The 18384-nt window shown below is 44.1% G+C and overlaps 1 protein-coding gene across 4 annotated transcripts in view; it reads left to right on the top strand.

The window, feature by feature from the left end:
• Positions 1 to 2684: 2684 nt before the first annotated feature.
• Positions 2685 to 18384, top strand: part of LOC149457560 (tubulin epsilon chain-like) — a 40958-nt gene continuing 25258 nt past the window's right edge. The window contains exons 1-3 of one of the 4 annotated variants that reach the window (XR_016313605.1): positions 2685 to 2921; positions 10818 to 10891; positions 12961 to 13013. Coding sequence is in view for 2 of the 4 variants with exons in the window: in XM_089683544.1 (XP_089539670.1) it covers positions 10875 to 10891; positions 12961 to 13013 (70 nt within the window). In the remaining 2 variants the exon portion in view is untranslated. Of the gene's footprint in view, positions 2922 to 10817; positions 10892 to 12960; positions 13014 to 18384 lie in introns of those variants that run through there. The other 3 variants (XM_089683544.1, XM_089683547.1, XM_089683546.1) reach the window with 3 other exon arrangements.

The raw sequence follows: 18384 nt of genomic DNA, 5'->3' as shown, positions 1-18384 counted from the left end.
AAATGTGCTTAGCCGCGTTTACAAGCGTTTGGCGTTTGAAACGCTTATAAAATCTACTCCTGAACGTTTGGTGTGTTAAAAAAAATGACTGTAAACTCAACTGACTGTAAACGACTGTAAACGACTATGTGTACATGGACACATAGGAAAACATTAGGGAGAGTTCAGGGCTGCTGAAAAAAACAAAAAAAAGCTCCTGAATGTGAGTTTATCAGCTGCAGTGTACATGGAGCCTTATAGCTTATTAGCAGTAGTTCTTTTGTTCTAATAGGGAAAAAAACAGTGAGCGCTAGTCCTGAAAGCGGCTAAGCACTCTAAGCAACCGATATATACTTAAAATAGAATAACATAAAAATAGTGCAGCGCTATGAGTAGTGATAGTAAAACAGATATGAGTCCACTTAAAGTCTTAGTCAATAGAACGTGTCCAGTGACAAGTGAGGATTCAAAGTTGGTGATCCGTGTGGAAACGGCTGAAAAACGCACTCACCAGAACAAAGACACATAAACGCAGTGTGCATCTAGAGCTCATGGATCCTCAATCCAGAAGAGAATAAAGCTGGTCCGGTTACAGGAAAAATGGATCCCTCCTCTTTGGATGCAGCAACAGATCCTCCTCTTCCCAGTTAGGTGTAGGATTCCAAGATCAGGGTTCTGCAAGCAAAAAGCTCCTCAAGGGAGTTTAGGGAAGGACACCCATAGTGTAGTAGATTATAAAAAGCAGCTTTATTAAAGTAAAAGTAGCATCCAATTCAAAGTAGGCAGGTATCATCAAGATGTGTCAGCAAGACAAACTAACCCTGACACTCTGAATGATGGCCGCCGGGACTCCACGTGGCTCCGGCGTCGTAGCGTCTCGACGTCCAGGCTCCTCCTTACGCGTTACGTGTGCACGCACATCTTCAGAGGTATGGAACCACCATTGGTGTCAGCGGGAGTAATAGTGTCCCATCATTGGTGTCAGAGGGAGGAATAATGCCCCATCGTTGGTGTCAGTGTTTGTGGAAGAACAGTGTCCCACCCTTGGTGTCAGTGGGAGGAATAATGCCCCATCGTTGGTGTCAGTGGGAGGAATAATGCGTTATCAGTGTTTGTGGAAGAACAGTGTCCCACCATTGGTGTCAGTGGGAATAATAGTAGAAATTCTGAAGGACCCTCTGCACACTGGTATATACCCTTTCAAGCAGACTATGCAATAAATAAGTGTTGGGATTTGAGCACAGGGATCTCGTTTGTTGTATTGTTGGGTCAGTAGCCAGACCTGAACCTTGTAGCTCTCCCCATTGTGTCTTTTCCCCTATGCTAGCATTGTGTCCACAGTAGCACTTGCGTAGGCAGGGCAGAGTAGGACTGGCCATAGAGGGATTACTTTGATGCAGTTGGCCAGCTTAAGCATGTATTGCAATATGTGTGAACTAAATATCCCTATTTATTGCATAGTTTGCTTGGAAGGGTATATACCAGTGTGCAGAGGGTCCTCAGAATTTCTAGTGTTAATATGTGGTTACACCCCTTTAGCACCTGATGGATAAATGCATGCACTAGCTGTTGGGATTTGAGCACAGGGATCTCTTGTTTGTTAGTGGGAGTAATAGTGTCCCATCGTTGGTGTCAGTGGGAGGAAAAATGCCCCATCGTTGGTGTCAGTGGGAGGAATAGTGTTCCATCATTGGTGTCAGTTGGAGGAATAACGGCCCATCGTTGGTGTCAGTGGGAGGAATAGTGCCCCATCATTGGTGCCAGTGTTTGTGGAAGAACAGTGTCCCATCATTGGTGTCAGTGGGAGGAATAGTGCCCCATCGTTGGTGTGAGTGGGAGAAATAGTGTCCCATCATTGGTGTCAGTGGCAGAATAGTGCCCCATAGTTGGTGCCAGTGTTTGTGAAAGAACAGTGTCCCATCATTGGTGTCAGTGGGAGGAATAGTGCCCCATCATTGGTGTCAGTGGGAGGAATAGTGTCCCATCGTTGGTGTCATTGGGAGAAATAGTGTCCCATCATTGGTGTCAGTGGCAGAATAGTGCCCCATCGTTGGTGCCAGTGTTTGTGAAAGAACAGTGTCCCATCATTGGTGTCAGTGGGAGGAATAATGCCCCATCATTGGTGTCAGTGGGAGGAATAATGCCCCATCGTTGGTGTCAGTGGGAGGAATAGTGTTCCATCATTGGTGTCAGTGGGAGGAATAATGCCCCATCGTTGGTGTCAGTGGCAGAATAGTGCCCCATTGTTGGTGCCAGTGTTTGTGAAAGAACAGTGTCCCATCATTGGTGTCAGTGGGAGAAATAATGCCCCATCGTTGGTGTCAGTGGGAGGTGTAGTGCCCCATTGATGTCAGAAACAGGAGTTGTGCCCCATTCATGGTGTCATTGAGAGGCATAGGACTCCAAGGGCTAGATAAAGGCAAGCAAAGGGCCATATCTGGCCCCTGGGCCACAGTTTGGAGACCACTGAGCTAGAGCAAAGAATACTGGAGCTAAAGAGGGGCAGTCAGTGAGATCCCCAAACTATCTAATCAAACCTCCTCCAAAAAATAAATCCTATTGAGGAAACTGCTGTGCTCTAGTTCTTGTGGGATCATCTATCTAATTAAATGGTAAACTTCCCGGCAAAAGATGAGATAGTGAAGCCCCTCCCCGTCTCCGCCTCCTTCCTGCCATTTGTAGTAAGAAGAGCCTGTAGCGTTTTGCCAGGACTCCACTAAAATGGCGTCTCCGTGGAACAGAGCGATCTTCCAGCGTTGACATCGTTGCTATGCCGCCAGGGAGCGCCAAGCATAACAACTCACGCTGGAGACCGGTGCTGATGTGAAATGTGCCCGCCGTGTACAAGAACAGAAAGAAAAGTTCCTCTTGCGGGCAGGTATTGTGTGCGGTAAGCGGTGCTGTCAGTGCGGGAGAGATGACACAGTCTATAGTTGTACAAGGTGAGGAATAATGGAGATACTGGAGGTGATGAATGGCTGCTTTACTTTTTCTTTTCTGCTGGTGCCATTCTAAAAGTTTGCTCCCTCTTCTAACTTGATAAGTGGCACGTCCGTGCTATGGAGGAGTTCTGTAAGTGGGGATGGACCTGATATTTGCTGCAACCTTTCTCAGGCTTTTTTCTACATTGAGGAGCCATTAAAAAACCCTTCATGTGTCAGGGACACGAGTGAGAGGGTCAGGGGAAGAATGTTCCTCATATTTGTAGTCATTGGGAAGAATCCCGCCATTGCAGCTAAAGAGAACATAGTTGTTGTCAGAGGTAACTTATCTGGGATGCACACATCAATCATTGCTCAACCCCTTGCCTACCGGGCACTTATACCCCCTTCTTTACCAGGCCAAATTTCAGCTTTCAGCGCTGTTGCACTTTGACAATTGCGCGGTCATGCAACATTGTACCCATATGAAAATGTTATCATTTTTTTTCTCACAAATAGAGCTTTCTTTAGGTGGTATTTAATCGCCGCTGGGCACTTTACTTTTTGTGCTATAAACAAAAAAAGTGCAAAAAATTTGAAAAAAAAAAGTTTCTTTGTTTCTATTATAAAATTTTTCAGACAGGTAATTTTTCTCCTTCACTGATGTGCGTTGATGAGGCAGCACTGATGGGCACTAATAGGTGGCACTGATAGGTAGCACTAATGAGGTGGCACGGATAGGTGGCACTGACTGGAATCAATGCTGGGCACTGACTGGCGCAACTGCTAGGCATTGACTGGTGCAATTGCTGGGCACTGACTGGCACAACTGCTGGGCACTGACTGGTGGCACTGACTGGCAGCACTGCTGGGCTGCACTGTTGGGCACAGGTAGGTGGGCACAGGTGGGTGGCACTGCTGGGCACAGGTAGGTGGCATTTCTGGGTACAGGTGTGTGGCACTGCTGGGTGGCACAGATGGGTGCACTGCTATCAACAGGTGGGTGCACTGCTGGGCACAGATGGCGGAACTGGTGGGTGGCACTGCTGGGCACCGATTATCAGGGCACTGATCATCAGTGCCGATCCCTGCTCTGACAACTGCCGGTTCTAGGCAAGTACTTTCCTCACGCTCTGTGTCATTGGACACGGCTGACCACGTGGTAAAAGGCCGCTGTGATTGGCCTTTTACCACATCACGTGATCAGTTGTGTCCGTAGGACAGAGCGATCACGGAGATCACCAGGTGCCCACCCCCGGGGGCGCGCAGGAGAGCGCGTTCTGGGAGGACGTCATATGACACCCTCCCAGAACTTGCCGGCCGCAGTGTAGCCGTCATTCGGGTATCTGCAGTTGGCAAGTAGTTAACCACTTGTCCTTCCTGACCAGGCCATATTTTGCGTTACGGCGCTGCGTTACTTTGACAGTTGCACGGTCATGCAACGATGCACCCAAATGAAATTTATGTCCTTTTTTCCCCACAAATAGAGCTTTCTTTCGGTGGTATTTGATCGCCTGTCTGTTTTTTCTTTTTTGCACTATAAATAAAAAAAGACTGACCGTTTTGAGAAAAACAACATTTTTGACTTTTTGCTATTAAACATGTCCAGTAAAAAAAGTATAAAAATAAAATTTCGTTATAAATTTAGGCCAAAATGTATTGTGTTGTCTTTGCTAAAAAAAATCCTAATAGGTGTAAATTAATTGGTTTATGTGAAAGTTGTAGCTTTGTTTTCTTTCTTCATTTTCCAAAAATTTGTTGCAACAAACAAGATCTGTAAAATGCTTTTCATACATCTTATCAAGTTCCTTGGGGTGTCTACTTTCCAAAAAGGGGTCATTTGGGGGGTGTTTGTACTATCCTGGTATTTTGGGGGCCTCCGAAACTGTGATAGGTAGTCAGGAAGTGTAATGAGGAAATAAAGCCCTTTAACCGCTAGCCTACAGGGCACTTAAACCCCCTTCCTGCCCAAGCCAATTTTCAGCGCTGTCAAACTTTGAATGACAATTGCGCGGTCATGCAACAGTGTACCCATATGAAATTTTTATAATTTTTTTGAGACAGCGCTTTCTTTCGGTGGTATTTAATCACCTCTGGGTTTTTTATTTTTTGCTAAACAAACCAAAAACAACAAAATTTAGAAAAAAAAGTTTTTTCTTTGTTTTTGTTATATAAAATTTTGTAAATAAGATGTTTCTCTCCTTCACTGATGTGCGCTAATGAGGCTGCAGTGATGGACACTGATAGGCTGCAGTGATTAGGAGGCATTGGTAGGTGGCACTGATGGGCATTGACAGGCATCCCTGGGCACTGAAAGGCAACGCTCATATATGACACTGGCGGCACTGACGGGCACTGATATGTGGCTTTGATGTGCACTGGTAGGCACTGATATGTGGCATTGATGAGGCACTCATGGGCACTGGCAGGTGGTATTGATGAGCACTGACAGCTGGCATTGATGGACACTGATAGGTGGCACTGCTGGGGCTACACTGATCATCAGGGCACACTGATCATTCGTGCTCTGATGATCAGTGTACATGTCCCCTCTGAGGGATGCTGATTACCAGCTGTCCTCTCCTCTCAAGCTGTCAGCGTGACAGCTCGTGAGGCGAGAAATACCAATAACCGGCGTTTCCCAATTTACATGCGATCAGCTGTGATTGGACACAGCTGTTCACATAACCGAGCCGACATCTTCGGTTCTTTCCGTTGATCAGTAATCCGCTGTGTCCTAGGGACACAGCGCGCCACCGATCGCCGCACTGCGTGACCCTTGATCCGCGCATGCGCGGTTAGAGTGGGAGGACATCATATGACGTCCTCCCAGAACGAGAGAACCGCCTTGCGCCTGTCTTTACTTTATATGGCAGGCGGGAGGCGGTTAAAAGCCTGAAGGTGCTTATTGGAGTTTGGGGTCCTGTATGCGTCTAGACTGCCAAATAGTATCTTACATGTGGTACCCCTATACTCGGGAGAAGTAGCAGAATGTATTTTGGGGAGTAATTCCACATATACCCATGGCATGTGTGGGCAATATATCATCTAAGTGACAACTTTGTGTAAAAAATAAATAAATACATTTTTTGCCATTTTCCAAAAACTAAATAAATAAAAAAAAAAATAAATTCTTCTTCTATTGACTCAACATGCCCAGCATTAGAAGCTTATGCCACACATCACTCACTCTTCTAACCACTTGAAGGCCAAGCCTTTTCTGACACTTTTTGTTCACATTAAAATATCTGTATTTTTTGCTAGAAACGAACTTCGAACCCCTAAACATTATGTTTTTTTAAAACAGATGCCATAGAGAATAACATGGTGAGTGTTGCAATTTTTTATGTCACATAGTACTTTTGCGGCGATTTTTCAAAAGCCATTTTTTTTAAAAAAATGCACTTTTTTTTTATTTTAAGGTACAAAAACATAATATATTGGCCAATTGTTTGTTAAAATATAAAAGATGATGGTATGCTGAGTAAATAGATACCAAACCTGACATGCTTTAAAACTGCACACGCCCCGTGCAACGGCGAAAAACTGCAAACATTTTTAATATCCATAGGCGACGCTTTACAGGAGGTCTAGTGCTAGAATTGCTGCCCTTGATCTGATATTTGCGGCGATAACTCACATGCCACAGCATCTTCTGGATACAAAAGGGCCATGATGATCGCTTCCTGGAATTTTTGGAAGGATCCACTACATCCAGTTGCTTTGTTAATCACAAAACAGTTTTATAGAGCGAATTGAAATAAATAAACACACTTTTTTTTACCAGCATCTGGCTTTTTGGGAAACTAAGTATGGCTTCATCATCTGGTCATTAAAGTCCACCTCTCCCATGTTAAGTTTATAGTTGTGGACACAGAGGGGCTTCTCAACAACACCAGCTGCCATGGAAATTTGGATGGTCCTGTCTACGTGAATTAAAGACTGCACAAAAACATCCTCTTTGTCCTTTTACTTCATTGCAAGCAATTCATTGTTTTTCAAGCAGGCTTTTTCCCCCTTTCTAAGACAGGCATTTACAAGCTGTTGGGGGAAGCCCCGGCGATTAGGTCACACGGTGCCACATCTACCAATTCCAAGATTTGTACAAATGTCTAAATAGTGGCATGTAAAAAAAGTTGTCCACGTATAAGTGGTACCCCATATGGAAAAAGAGTGACACCAAGTCCTAAAATATCTTGTCACTGCTCCCCATATACACTGGGCATCCAGGGGGCTCCATGTGACTATCTTTTCCCTCTTAAATCTGAAAATTTCATATATAGTCTGTTGCCCTCTCACAGATCTTATACATTTTGACCGCATATCTGGCACGCTTGCTGGGGAGAAAGTGTTTGAATGCAAGGCGGCCAGAAAAATTAATGAGGGACTCCTCAACGCAGATGTTTTGCTGGGGAGTATACATATCTGCAAATTTCTGGTTAAGGTGATTTACTAGGAGCTGAATTTTGTGGAGCCGGTCCTTTTCAGGGTCACCCCAAGAACGACAGTGTAATGTCATTGAAATGCATAAATTGCATTATATTCTCATATCTATGCCTGGCCATGGCAGCAGAGAACATGGGCATATGATGAATCAGGTCTGTGGACCTATACAATCACAATTAATTTGTTTTAGTAATGCCCATGTTGAGAGTTGGGACCAAAAAACTTTAAATTCGAAAGCCGTAATAGGTTTTCATGCAACTGGTCTGGCAAGCTTTGAATTTGGGTTGGCGGTGATAAATTGTTGTGTGTGTGTGTGTGTATAAATTTCTTTGATACACAATGAATCCATAAAGATCTTCCGTGAAAAACAGCTCCAAAAAATCAAGGGGAATATTTAAATTTGCTGTTTCCACCTGAATTCCAGGTTGGGCAGTGAATGGGGGAAGTGCGGGTGCTGCAGAATTTGTGGGCTGCCAATCAGGATTTGCAAGCACATCCGGAAGGACTCTATGGGCCTGTATTCAAATTCTTGGTAGTTGCGGGACACTACTTGTGCTAGCCACTGCACCAGCTTGTACTTCACTTATGGGACTCGCCACATCATCAAATGATACTGCAGTGCTGGTATGTATAAGACCAGGATGTACTAGACCGCTGGTGCTCGCCTTTTTTTACCAAAAGATAGAGTAGCACTAGTAGTGGCGCTCTGAGAATCATCATGCAATTGTAACACCTCATCAACCTAGGAACAGGGTTGGGTACGCCTGACCTTAGCAAGGAACTCTACTCCACCGTCTGAGCTATCTGTCAGGGTGCCACTGCTCTCTACAGGTTCATATTCTGAGCCTGATTCTGTTTAGTGAGGTTTCCCCTTCACTTTCCTCTGACATGCTCAGAATCTTGTAGGCCTCTTCACTAGTGTACCTTTCATTGGACATTTTGGCCACTAAATGTATAGATACCTAGTGCGACTCATGGGGAAAAAAGAGCATCTGGCTGTCAGGGACTGCTTGAATCGCTACAAAAAATATTTACCGGTTAGTGCTAGCAGAAATAAGGCCTGATCTTGCTAACCCTGCAGTTTTGTGTGCAATGTATCAAGAGACAGTAAAACTGCTATAGGGCGGAGTTTAACTGGTTAAAGGATAAGTTTTGATAAACATATAATAAATGTACGTTGTTTTCCAGGTAAAAAATGTGCATTTATTATTTTTTGTTTGCAGGAGTCTGGAAAGCATTGCACAAGCAATCAGCAGATCTCAGGTGCCATGCAGGTCTCCTGCAGATCTGTCAGTATATCTGCTTGCTCGTACAAGATACACAGAATATAACTGGATACTAACATTTTATAGGTAAAGTTAATCCAGAGAATATCCAAATGCCTCTCGGGGGATCAAGAAGGAATTTTGTGCCCTGCAGGAGCAAATTGGATCATGCTTTTCTGGATTTTTTTTCTGCCTTTCTCATGCAGTTCAGTGTGGAGCGATTTGAGTTCATTCATTTTAGCTGAAATCACACTTTACCACACCAAATTCATGCACTACTTTCGCAAACTTGCTGCAACGCGATCCGGTACAGGCAACGCACTATGTTTGGGGTGTAATTAACTTGACGCCCGCTGCTGATCGCAACTGCAATGAGTTTTGAACTCAAGCCTGAAAATATGCATGAAACACGGCTTTCCCGCACCACGAGCCAGCCCTTAGTAAGGTAAATATATTTTGGTAAACTAGTATGCTATTGTCTGTAAAGGCTTAGTATTGTGAAGTGTTCTTGCATGGCAAGACCACTTACTGTTATCTCACATATATATTCTTATTATTATAGCCAAATTTACCACCCTAACTCCTCCCACAGTTTTTACACTACATAGACAGTAATATACAGAAACGTGCGGATTGTTCCCGATTGGTGTGCTATTACTTTGTGGAACGTTTCACTGCATGGTTCACGAAATATCGGCGTTTTTGTGGTGAAATTGGTCCCATAGGAACGAATGGCAGAATGTTCAAAACTAGAGTGAGAGCTGACAAAAGCTAGAGTGTGAGCCGAAAAATCAGGACATGATTTCTAAACTGCCATCACTCCCTCATTTTCAAGCCCACCTACACAAATCTTATATCAAAACGTTCAGCTATCCCTGCTGCCACTAAAAATGTCCAGGGCTAAGCCATAGCCCTGATAGTTTTCACAATATGACCATTTGTTTGCAACTCACGCCGCCCATTGACATTCATTGAAACTCCACTCTAGCCACCTCAAATTTGAAGGGCAATATCTAAAATGTGACTGTGCCTTTTATTTTTAACATTTCAGAGACATACTATGCAAAATGTAGGTCTGGGTCTTGTGATTCTCACAATATAAAGCTCTTCGCTGTAGAATTTATAGTTTTTAAACTACAACCATTTGAAGATGGCAACCACCAGTGAAGTGAGCAAGTTGGAGCAGTTTGTTTTTAACCGCTCTTCTCTGCCCTTGCTGTAGAGTGAGTTGCCATACGCCAGGTGTGTGAGCAGGCAGCAGAGTGACAAAAGCTAGAGTGTGAGTTGTAGACTACTGGTGGAGGCAAGAACACTTCACACAATTTCCCCAGAAATTGTAGCTTTTCTAGTTTATTATGTACTCTTGAAAGATCAGCTTCTCAGTTTCTCAACTCTCTGTTGTTGTAGAGTCTTTTAGGGGCTATGCTATTCAGCCACATGTTACCCTGAGTCACAGAGAGATTGCTGTAAAGACTCCATGTTTGTGCCACTTTCATAATCAGACCATGCATTGAATGAACATGCTGAACTTACAGACATACTTTTAGTTATCGTCATTAGTAAATGGTAAGAAGAGTGCAGTTGCTAAAAGATCTTTGAGTTCCAATTCTGTGGGGGAGATTTGCGAAGGCCTGGTTCACACTAGTGCGGACCGTGCTGTCTGTATTTGCTTGGGCACGGTAGCCCATTCATTTCAATGGGCTGCTGTGCTTGCATCTCCTGCATTAAAAAGATGCATGTACCTTTTTAAAAAACATTCTGCGGTCTGAGCAGCACGATTCCATTGCAGGTGCGGGAACGCGTACAATTCCTACACCCGCAACCAGCCCACAGCCTGCAGGCTAGTTTGTAAACCCAGAGATAAACTGGTGCAGCTGTGCATAATCAATCAACTTTTAACTTCAGCTTGTTCAATTAAGCTTTGACAATAAAACCTGGAAGCTGATTGGATACTATGTACAGTTGCACCAGTTTTAGCAAATCTCCCCATCTGTGTGGATTTTAGATATTCCCTAAGTGGGTATCTTCCTATAATCCAAAATAATACTTGTAAAAATTTAGCTTCTTCTCAGACTGAAATATGAAGACAATAAATTGGAAACTGCTTTGAACATGGGAACATTCTGTCTTACAAAATTATAGCCTAAGCAACAGATCAATTCTGACAATGTTTTAAGATTTGTATTGCTCTTATTTTCTCGTGTAGTTGGGCAGTGTGGAAATCAGATTGGGTGCAGGTTCTGGGACCTTGCATTGAGAGAACATGCTTCCGTCAACAAGGTAAAACAACTTCCTTTTCAGATTTTTTTTTTTTTTTTTTGTTAAATCCAAGGTGGCACGTACTTTATGTTTAAAGCTCCTTTGGTGACTTGCACTTCAAAATAGTCCTGAGTGGTACCAAATCGGAGAAGGCGTTCTGGAGAAGCAGGTCTGCAGGGACAACATTAATGACAGCTCATCTTCAACTTAGTCCAAAGCAAAGTAAATACTTCACCAAGTGTTCATGTGGCTGCTTATGCTGAGCTGTTTGGCTTAAATGCTGTTTACCTTTTGAAAAAAAAAATAAAAATAATAATAAATACACATCTTTTTGCAGGTAAAAAAAATGTGCATATATTATTTTTGTATACTCTGCAGCCTATAAATCATTGCACCCACAATCAGCAGAGCACAGGTGCAATGTCAGGATCCTGCAGACTCTGTCAACTGTCTGCTGTACCTCCTATACAGGCAATCAGTCCAGAAGGAATCAATGAGCTACAAGAGAGCTCGCCAGCACCCTTGTAGTTCATTAATTCACAGGAAACTGAATGAATGATGCTGCCGTGTGGGTGCAGCCATGCATTACTGTGCTGTCTTGAATTGTAACAGCGGGTGCGGGGAGAAGGTCCCCTGCCCACTGTCACAATGGGGTATCAGGGCAGGTGCAGGCAGGTAATCTTGGTAACATGGTACACCCTAAATACGGGTGTAACATGTTACCAAAGATGAACTTATCCTTTAAAGTATGTTTCTGCTCATGGTCAATGCTGTGAATACATACTGAGGTTAAGACGTTAAAGTGAGCCTGTGATAGCTTAAAAATGTAAAAGTGTCACAAGGGTAACTCTCATGCCAGTATTCACTCCAGGGATGTTGGCCTCAACAGCCCAGGCTCCTGCACACCTCCAAAGCATACAATTTGATGAGCTGGAGTCCGACTATGATCCATCACAATGCTTTAGTCAATAAAAGACGAGGAAGCTGGTGCATTCTATCAAACTCAGCAAAGTGCTAATGCATTTTAACCAAAGCCTTAATTATAGTGGAACTAACCTTAGCATTTAAAAAATCGGGAGGAGGCAGCTCTTTATTGCAGAAGACACGTGGTATGTCTCTTGCAATAAGACACTTGCCTGCTTGCTCACAGCCTCCTGTGCTGTTGCACATGATTGACTGACTTCTGTGTACATGTGTAGGATCACGTCACTCCTTGTGGGCAATCAAGAGGCTGAAAACCTGGTTTACCTCCTGTCATTTATCTTTCAAATGCCAAGTCAAGAATCTGTGGACAACCTAGGTCTAGTCTTTAAAGCTTGCACCATACATTACAATTTGATTGTACAATCTCCTTCCCAGCAACCACAGCCACCCTGACTGGATACAAAATAAATGAATTGTTTAGGCAGGCACTTGCGTTATACAGTTGTTGGTGGATCTAAAGGAGGATGTACAGACATTGTCCAATCACATTGTAACATGTGAATCCAGGTTTCAAATCCAGTTGCTATGTGATGCAAGAGTCTTAAAAAGTTTAAAAAGCAAACCGTTCATATCTCTCCCTTGAGTGAGCCAAATCCTCCTTCATTTGTGCCTTACACACTCTCTTCCCAGACATGGCATCTTACATTGTGGTGGAGGTACAGCAGCACAGTGGCTTCTATCAATCCAGAAAGCACTGGTCAGGACTAGTTAATAGCTGCGCCCCCTCAACATCTTCTGATCCTACTGTAGTACAAGCAGACACAGCTTGCATGAGTGACAATGCTGCTTTGAATTTGGTAGCAGTGCAGCAGTGTTGTCCCCCCATCACAGGAAGCTGCATTAGATGGACTACACTGGTAGGGTCAGCCAGTATTGTGAGACTATGTAGGGGAGATAAGGTAAATTGGTAACCACAGATGCAGCATAATATATATGGGAAGCCATAGTTCTAATTTAAAGAGCTCCAGAGGAATCATTTGAAGCCTAGACCGTTACATTTGTGGTTAGGTTCACGCCATAGGCAAATGAATACTGTAGAGCTGTTCTTACATCTTTTTAGTGTTTTAAAAATATATAACCAGATGCAAACCATTTTCTTTTTCCAGAAAGGAATTTACGATGAAGCTCTGTGCAGCTTTTTTAGAAATGTTGATACAAGGTAAGGGTTATTGTTCATGCAGAAAAATAAGAAACTTTAAATCTGCTGCTTGCACAGCCCTGAAAAACTATTGTGCATAATCTGAAGAACTGGATGTCAGTGCTATGGATCCCTTGACTTAAATTAATCTCAGAAAGCTTTGTAACGGTCAGGACAGTCTGTCATGTTGGTAAATTAATTTAGAGGATGATTGTAGTGGTTCCAGGTGTTCATTGGCCCGCTAACATCATGCTTGGGTGGTTTATACAGTTTGATTTGTTGCATGTGGCCAGTATCAGTGCCTATTCAAACCTGACCATTTTCATGCAGTAAAACACATGAATAAAAATGCATTTGAAATAGAAATTCCATTCTCTCCTATGTGGCTGGTTTACATGAATGCAATACAGTTTAGTATATGTTTAAGGGGTACTATATAGGGCCATTCGCATCGTTGTGTGTGGGTTACCTCATGTGTTGCAATTCACGCGCGTGAATAGGCTTTTAGTAGTCCTATAGCTTGCACCAGGTTGTAGGACTGCTCTTACCAAGACGTCTTTACTGATATCTCCCTGGCCATTAAATATGTCATGAAAGAAACACAATGACTGCCATTTTGACCTCTCTTTCTGACAATGTTAGCTGGTCATACTGCCTTTCTGGCGTCAATGAAACCTAGATACATGGGACAAATTTAGTGGTATCAGTATGCAGTGGTAACTTGGCAATAACTTTGTGGGGCATAATTTTAAAGCCGTAAATGTGATATTCACTGCAGGTAAATCAATTACTGTAATATAAAACACAAACATCAGGAAGATTCATCTGCAGTGCATTATTGGTGAATGTCATATTTACTGCCTTATAAATATACCTCAATGATTAATTTGAATACCTAAAAATGTTTACAGTGTTGTGGAAGGACATAGTGTAGCACACTTTTATGAACTAAATACCCCGCTGAGATTTTTATTTGTATTTTATAATCTGATACATGTGGAAAAATGCAATTTACATTTGAAATATATATATATATATACCGTATTTTTCGCTCCATAAGACGCACTTTTTTCCCCAAAAAATATGGGGGAAAATGTCTCTGCGTCTTATGGAGCGAATACTGACCAGTCCTCCACCTGTCACCGCCGCCGTGTTAGTGCCAGCGGCTGTCCCATCCCAGTGCAGCCTGTCCCCTCCCACTGCAGGCTGTCACCAAAGTTCACCTTGCCCTCTCTCAGCGGGCTGACCCCGCAGCTCTTCATAGCAGGCAGTCCCCTCGCCGAACCCAGCCAGCTTGCTCTGCAGTCTGGTCCGCCCTGCAGGCGTGGCCTGTCCTCGGAGCTCGTCCCCGCTCCTGGCATGTCTATGTACTGAGCTCCCAGCTCTGCAGTCCGGTCTGCGGGTGTGGCCTGTCCTTACAGCGCCTCCCCTTTCCTGGCATGTGTCCATAATGTGCTCCCTGCTCTACAGTCCGGTCCTATCTGCTGGTGTGGCCTGTCCTCGGAGCTCAGTGCGCCCCCTGCCTTCTGTAAGTTAAAATGACAGATGCTGGGAGTTGTAGTCCTTTTCCTTGGTGTATTGTGTCAGATCATTTGATATTCTGGGTGGAGGGGCCCTGTTGGGACTTTATATGATGTAGTATGTCCGCAGTCTCTGGTCATCCCCTGTACTGTGTCCGCAGTCTCTGGTCATCCCCTGTACTGTGTCCGCAGTCTCTGGTCATCCCCTGTACTGTGTCCGCAGTCTCTGGTCATCCCCTGTACTGTGTCCGCAGTCTCTGGTCATCCCCTGTACTGTGTCCGCAGTCTCTGGTCATCCCCTGTACTGTGTCCGCAGTCTCTGGTCATCCCCTGTACTGTGTCCGCAGTCTCTGGTCATCCCCTGTACTGTGTCCGCAGTCTCTGGTCGTCCCCTGTACTGTGTCCGCAGTCTCTGGTCATCCCCTGTACTGTGTCCGCAGTCTCTGGTCGTCCCCTGTACTGTGTCCGCAGTCTCTGGTCGTCCCCTGTACTGTGTCCGCAGTCTCTGGTCGTCCCCTGTACTGTGTCCGCAGTCTCTGGTCGTCCCCTGTACTGTGTCCGCAGTCTCTGGTCGTCCCCTGTACTGTGTCCGCAGTCTCTGGTCGTCCCCTGTACTGTGTCCGCAGTCTCTGGTCGTCCCCTGTACTGTGTCCGCAGTCTCTGGTCGTCCCCTGTACTGTGTCCGCAGTCTCTGGTCGTCCCCTGTACTGTGTCCGCAGTCTCTGGTCGTCCCCTGTACTGTGTCCGCAGTCTCTGGTCGTCCCCTGTACTGTGTCCGCAGTCTCTGGTCGTCCCCTGTACTGTGTCCGCAGTCTCTGGTCGTCCCCTGTACTGTGTCCGCAGTCTCTGGTCGTCCCCTGTACTGTGTCCGCAGTCTCTGGTCGTCCCCTGTACTGTGTCCGCAGTCTCTGGTCGTCCCCTGTACTGTGTCCGCAGTCTCTGGTCGTCCCCTGTACTGTGTCCGCAGTCTCTGGTCGTCCCCTGTACTGTGTCCGCAGTCTCTGGTCGTCCCCTGTACTGTGTCCGCAGTCTCTGGTCGTCCCCTGTACTGTGTCCGCAGTCTCTGGTCGTCCCCTGTACTGTGTCCGCAGTCTCTGGTCGTCCCCTGTACTGTGTCCGCAGTCTCTGGTCGTCCCCTGTACTGTGTCCGCAGTCTCTGGTCGTCCCCTGTACTGTGTCCGCAGTCTTTGGTCGTCCCCTGTACTGTGTCCGCAGTCTCTGGTCGTCCCCTGTACTGTGTCCGCAGTCTCTGGTCGTCCCCTGTACTGTGTCCGCAGTCTCTGGTCGTCCCCTGTACTGTGTCCGCAGTCTCTGGTCGTCCCCTGTACTGTGTCCGCAGTCTCTGGTCATCCCCTGTACTGTGTCCGCAGTCTCTGGTCATCCCCTGTACTGTGTCTTCAGTCTCTGGTCATTTTCTGTACTATGTCTGCAGTCCATTGGTTCAGAATATTTTTTTCCCCAGTTTTCTGCCTCTAAAACCTAGGTGCGTCTTATGGTCAGGTGCGTCTTATGGAGCGAAAAATACGGTATATATAATGCAACTGCTGGCCTGCCAAGCTTGCTTGCAAGCAATGCCATGTGATCGCTGTGATTGTCTAGCATACTAATCAGTAACCATGCTGATTGGTCTTCATTCTGACAGGACCGTTGTCATCTATACTACTGCCACAGCACTAATGGCTAGCATCAGAAGTGGCTACTAGTTCAGTCACTGTATCCTGATCTTTTTTTTTTTCCTTGTGTACATTAAATCACTGACTAGGAACAAGCATGCAGATATAGACTTCTGACTTTTCCTCAGCTTTGTGGATCTGCATAATTTTTCCAGGTCAGTGACTCAAATTATTGCAGCCAGAGAATCTACATAGCAGCCAGGGAAATAGAATTTTCAGAAGGAGGTCAGCAGTGGCAGCTTCCATAGCTTTCTCATGTCTCTAACATGTAAAAAGGTTATTTACATTATGTTAAAAGACTCTTAATATTTGTAGCAGTGTGTGTAAAGGTATTAAAGGATAAGTTCACCTTTTTAAAAAAAATAATAAATGCACATTTATTGGCAGATAAAAACGTGCATTTCCTGTTGTGTTTTTTTTTTGTTTTATTTCTGAACAGTCTGTAAAGCATTGCAACCGCACCTGCAGCAGCACTGGTCTTTCTCCCTGTTCTCAGTGGACAGACTGATAGCAGCAGGAGCCAATGGCTCCCACTGCTGTCAGTCAAATCCAGTAAGGAGGGAGGTGAGGCTGGGCCAAGCTGTGCTTTGTGTGTCTGTTGATGCACACAGCCCAGCCTGGGAAATGTACCCGCATATGAGCCCCCATAGGATACGGCTTGCTATGGGGGCACACTCAGGAGAGGAGTGGACAGCACCAGTGGGAGACCTCAAAATATAAGGTAAAGGGTCCCTCTGTGCAATATCTTTGCACAAAGCAGGTAAGCATAAACCTCTTTTTTTCAATTTTAGGTAGAAAAACAAATACAAGGTTTTAGCATCACTTTAAGCTGGAATCCCGATTCTACAGTTGATTACTCTAAAAAGGTGTACTTCCCTACTATAAAATAATGACTTGGTGGTGCAAACCTCCCTAACCCTCGGTTGGTGTGTAATTTTGCTATTGCTATATTTTTGTGGGTTTGTTTACCTTTTATGTCAGATTGGTTAATGGAATTGACTAATACTTGGAAGTTCTTGCTGCATAGTGACCTGTTGTTATATTGCACTTGTCTTATATTGTTACTTTTGTGCCTAACTTTTTTACTTAACCCCTTCACGCTGAAGGTTAAAACAAATCTTTATGCCTAAGCACAATTTTTTTACTTTGACATGTGTTAGTAAAACTGTACATATCCTCACAACTACTTTGTTCATCCAGGAGAATTTTACCTTGTTTTTTTGTTTTGTTTTTTTTTCAGAGCAAACTGAGCTTTTATTTGGTGGTAAATGGTTATGGATATCGCCTGATTTTTTTTTTTTTTTTTTTTTTTTTTTTATTATCAAAGGAAACCTGGCCCAAAATAGTAAAAACATATATATTTTATTTAATTTAGCAATATGTTTCTTGTTAATACCAGCACCTACCACCAAAAAACAACCCAAAATTAATTCTCCTGCTTATGACGATCGCAGCGATACCACATGTGTTTTGTTAATTGTTGTTTGTACCCATAGTACAGCCCAAAAACATAAGTGAGCATTTTTCTTTTTTTTGTCCTACCTAAAACACACTGGCACTTTAAAAAAAAAAAATCCTACCCAAGGTATACTGAACTTGACTTTTGACTCTTACCTGACTCAGACACTGACCTAAATTAAACCTTGATCTAGGTTTTTTTTTTTCTCTCTCTCTCTGCAAGAAGAGAGAAAGATACAATGTATCTCTCTCCTCCATTCAGAGCAAGAAAACACGGAGGCAGGCTTCACAGTGACTGATCTCTCTTATAGCCAATCAGAGGCTATCGCAGTGATCAGGTGACCCTGAATTGGGAGTTCTGGGTCCCGATCGTTAGCTCTCGGTAAGACCCTGGTGTCCATACTGGGAGCGCGTTGTGTGGCGAGCTCCCAGGAAAAGGGAGATATGGAAATATGTGGCCCCATGGCAAAAAGCCCAGTGTAGTGGTGCCGCATATTTATGTTATGTTGGCATATAGGGGTTAAATTCAGATGCATACTTTTGTACATTTGGGGGAAAAAAATATATATTTATGATTTTTATTTTCTTGTGTTTACTTATTAAAATATTATTGAAACTGAGAAGCCAACAAAAATTAGGTACATTGTAGCTTACTTCACTTTTCAGGCTAAGAACATTTTTATCAATTACAGAAAATATTTGAAATGCAGTGTCCTTGTCACTTTCTGTAAGTTTAACAGA

The sequence above is a fragment of the Staurois parvus genome, unplaced genomic scaffold, assembly GCF_062004578.1.
Source record: "Staurois parvus isolate SC_StPar_1 unplaced genomic scaffold, SC_StPar_1.0 ptg000314l, whole genome shotgun sequence".
Taxonomy (NCBI): Eukaryota; Metazoa; Chordata; class Amphibia; order Anura; family Ranidae; genus Staurois; species Staurois parvus.
The sequence above is the reverse complement of the archived record's forward strand: the minus strand, read 5'-3'. Positions and strand labels throughout refer to the sequence as shown.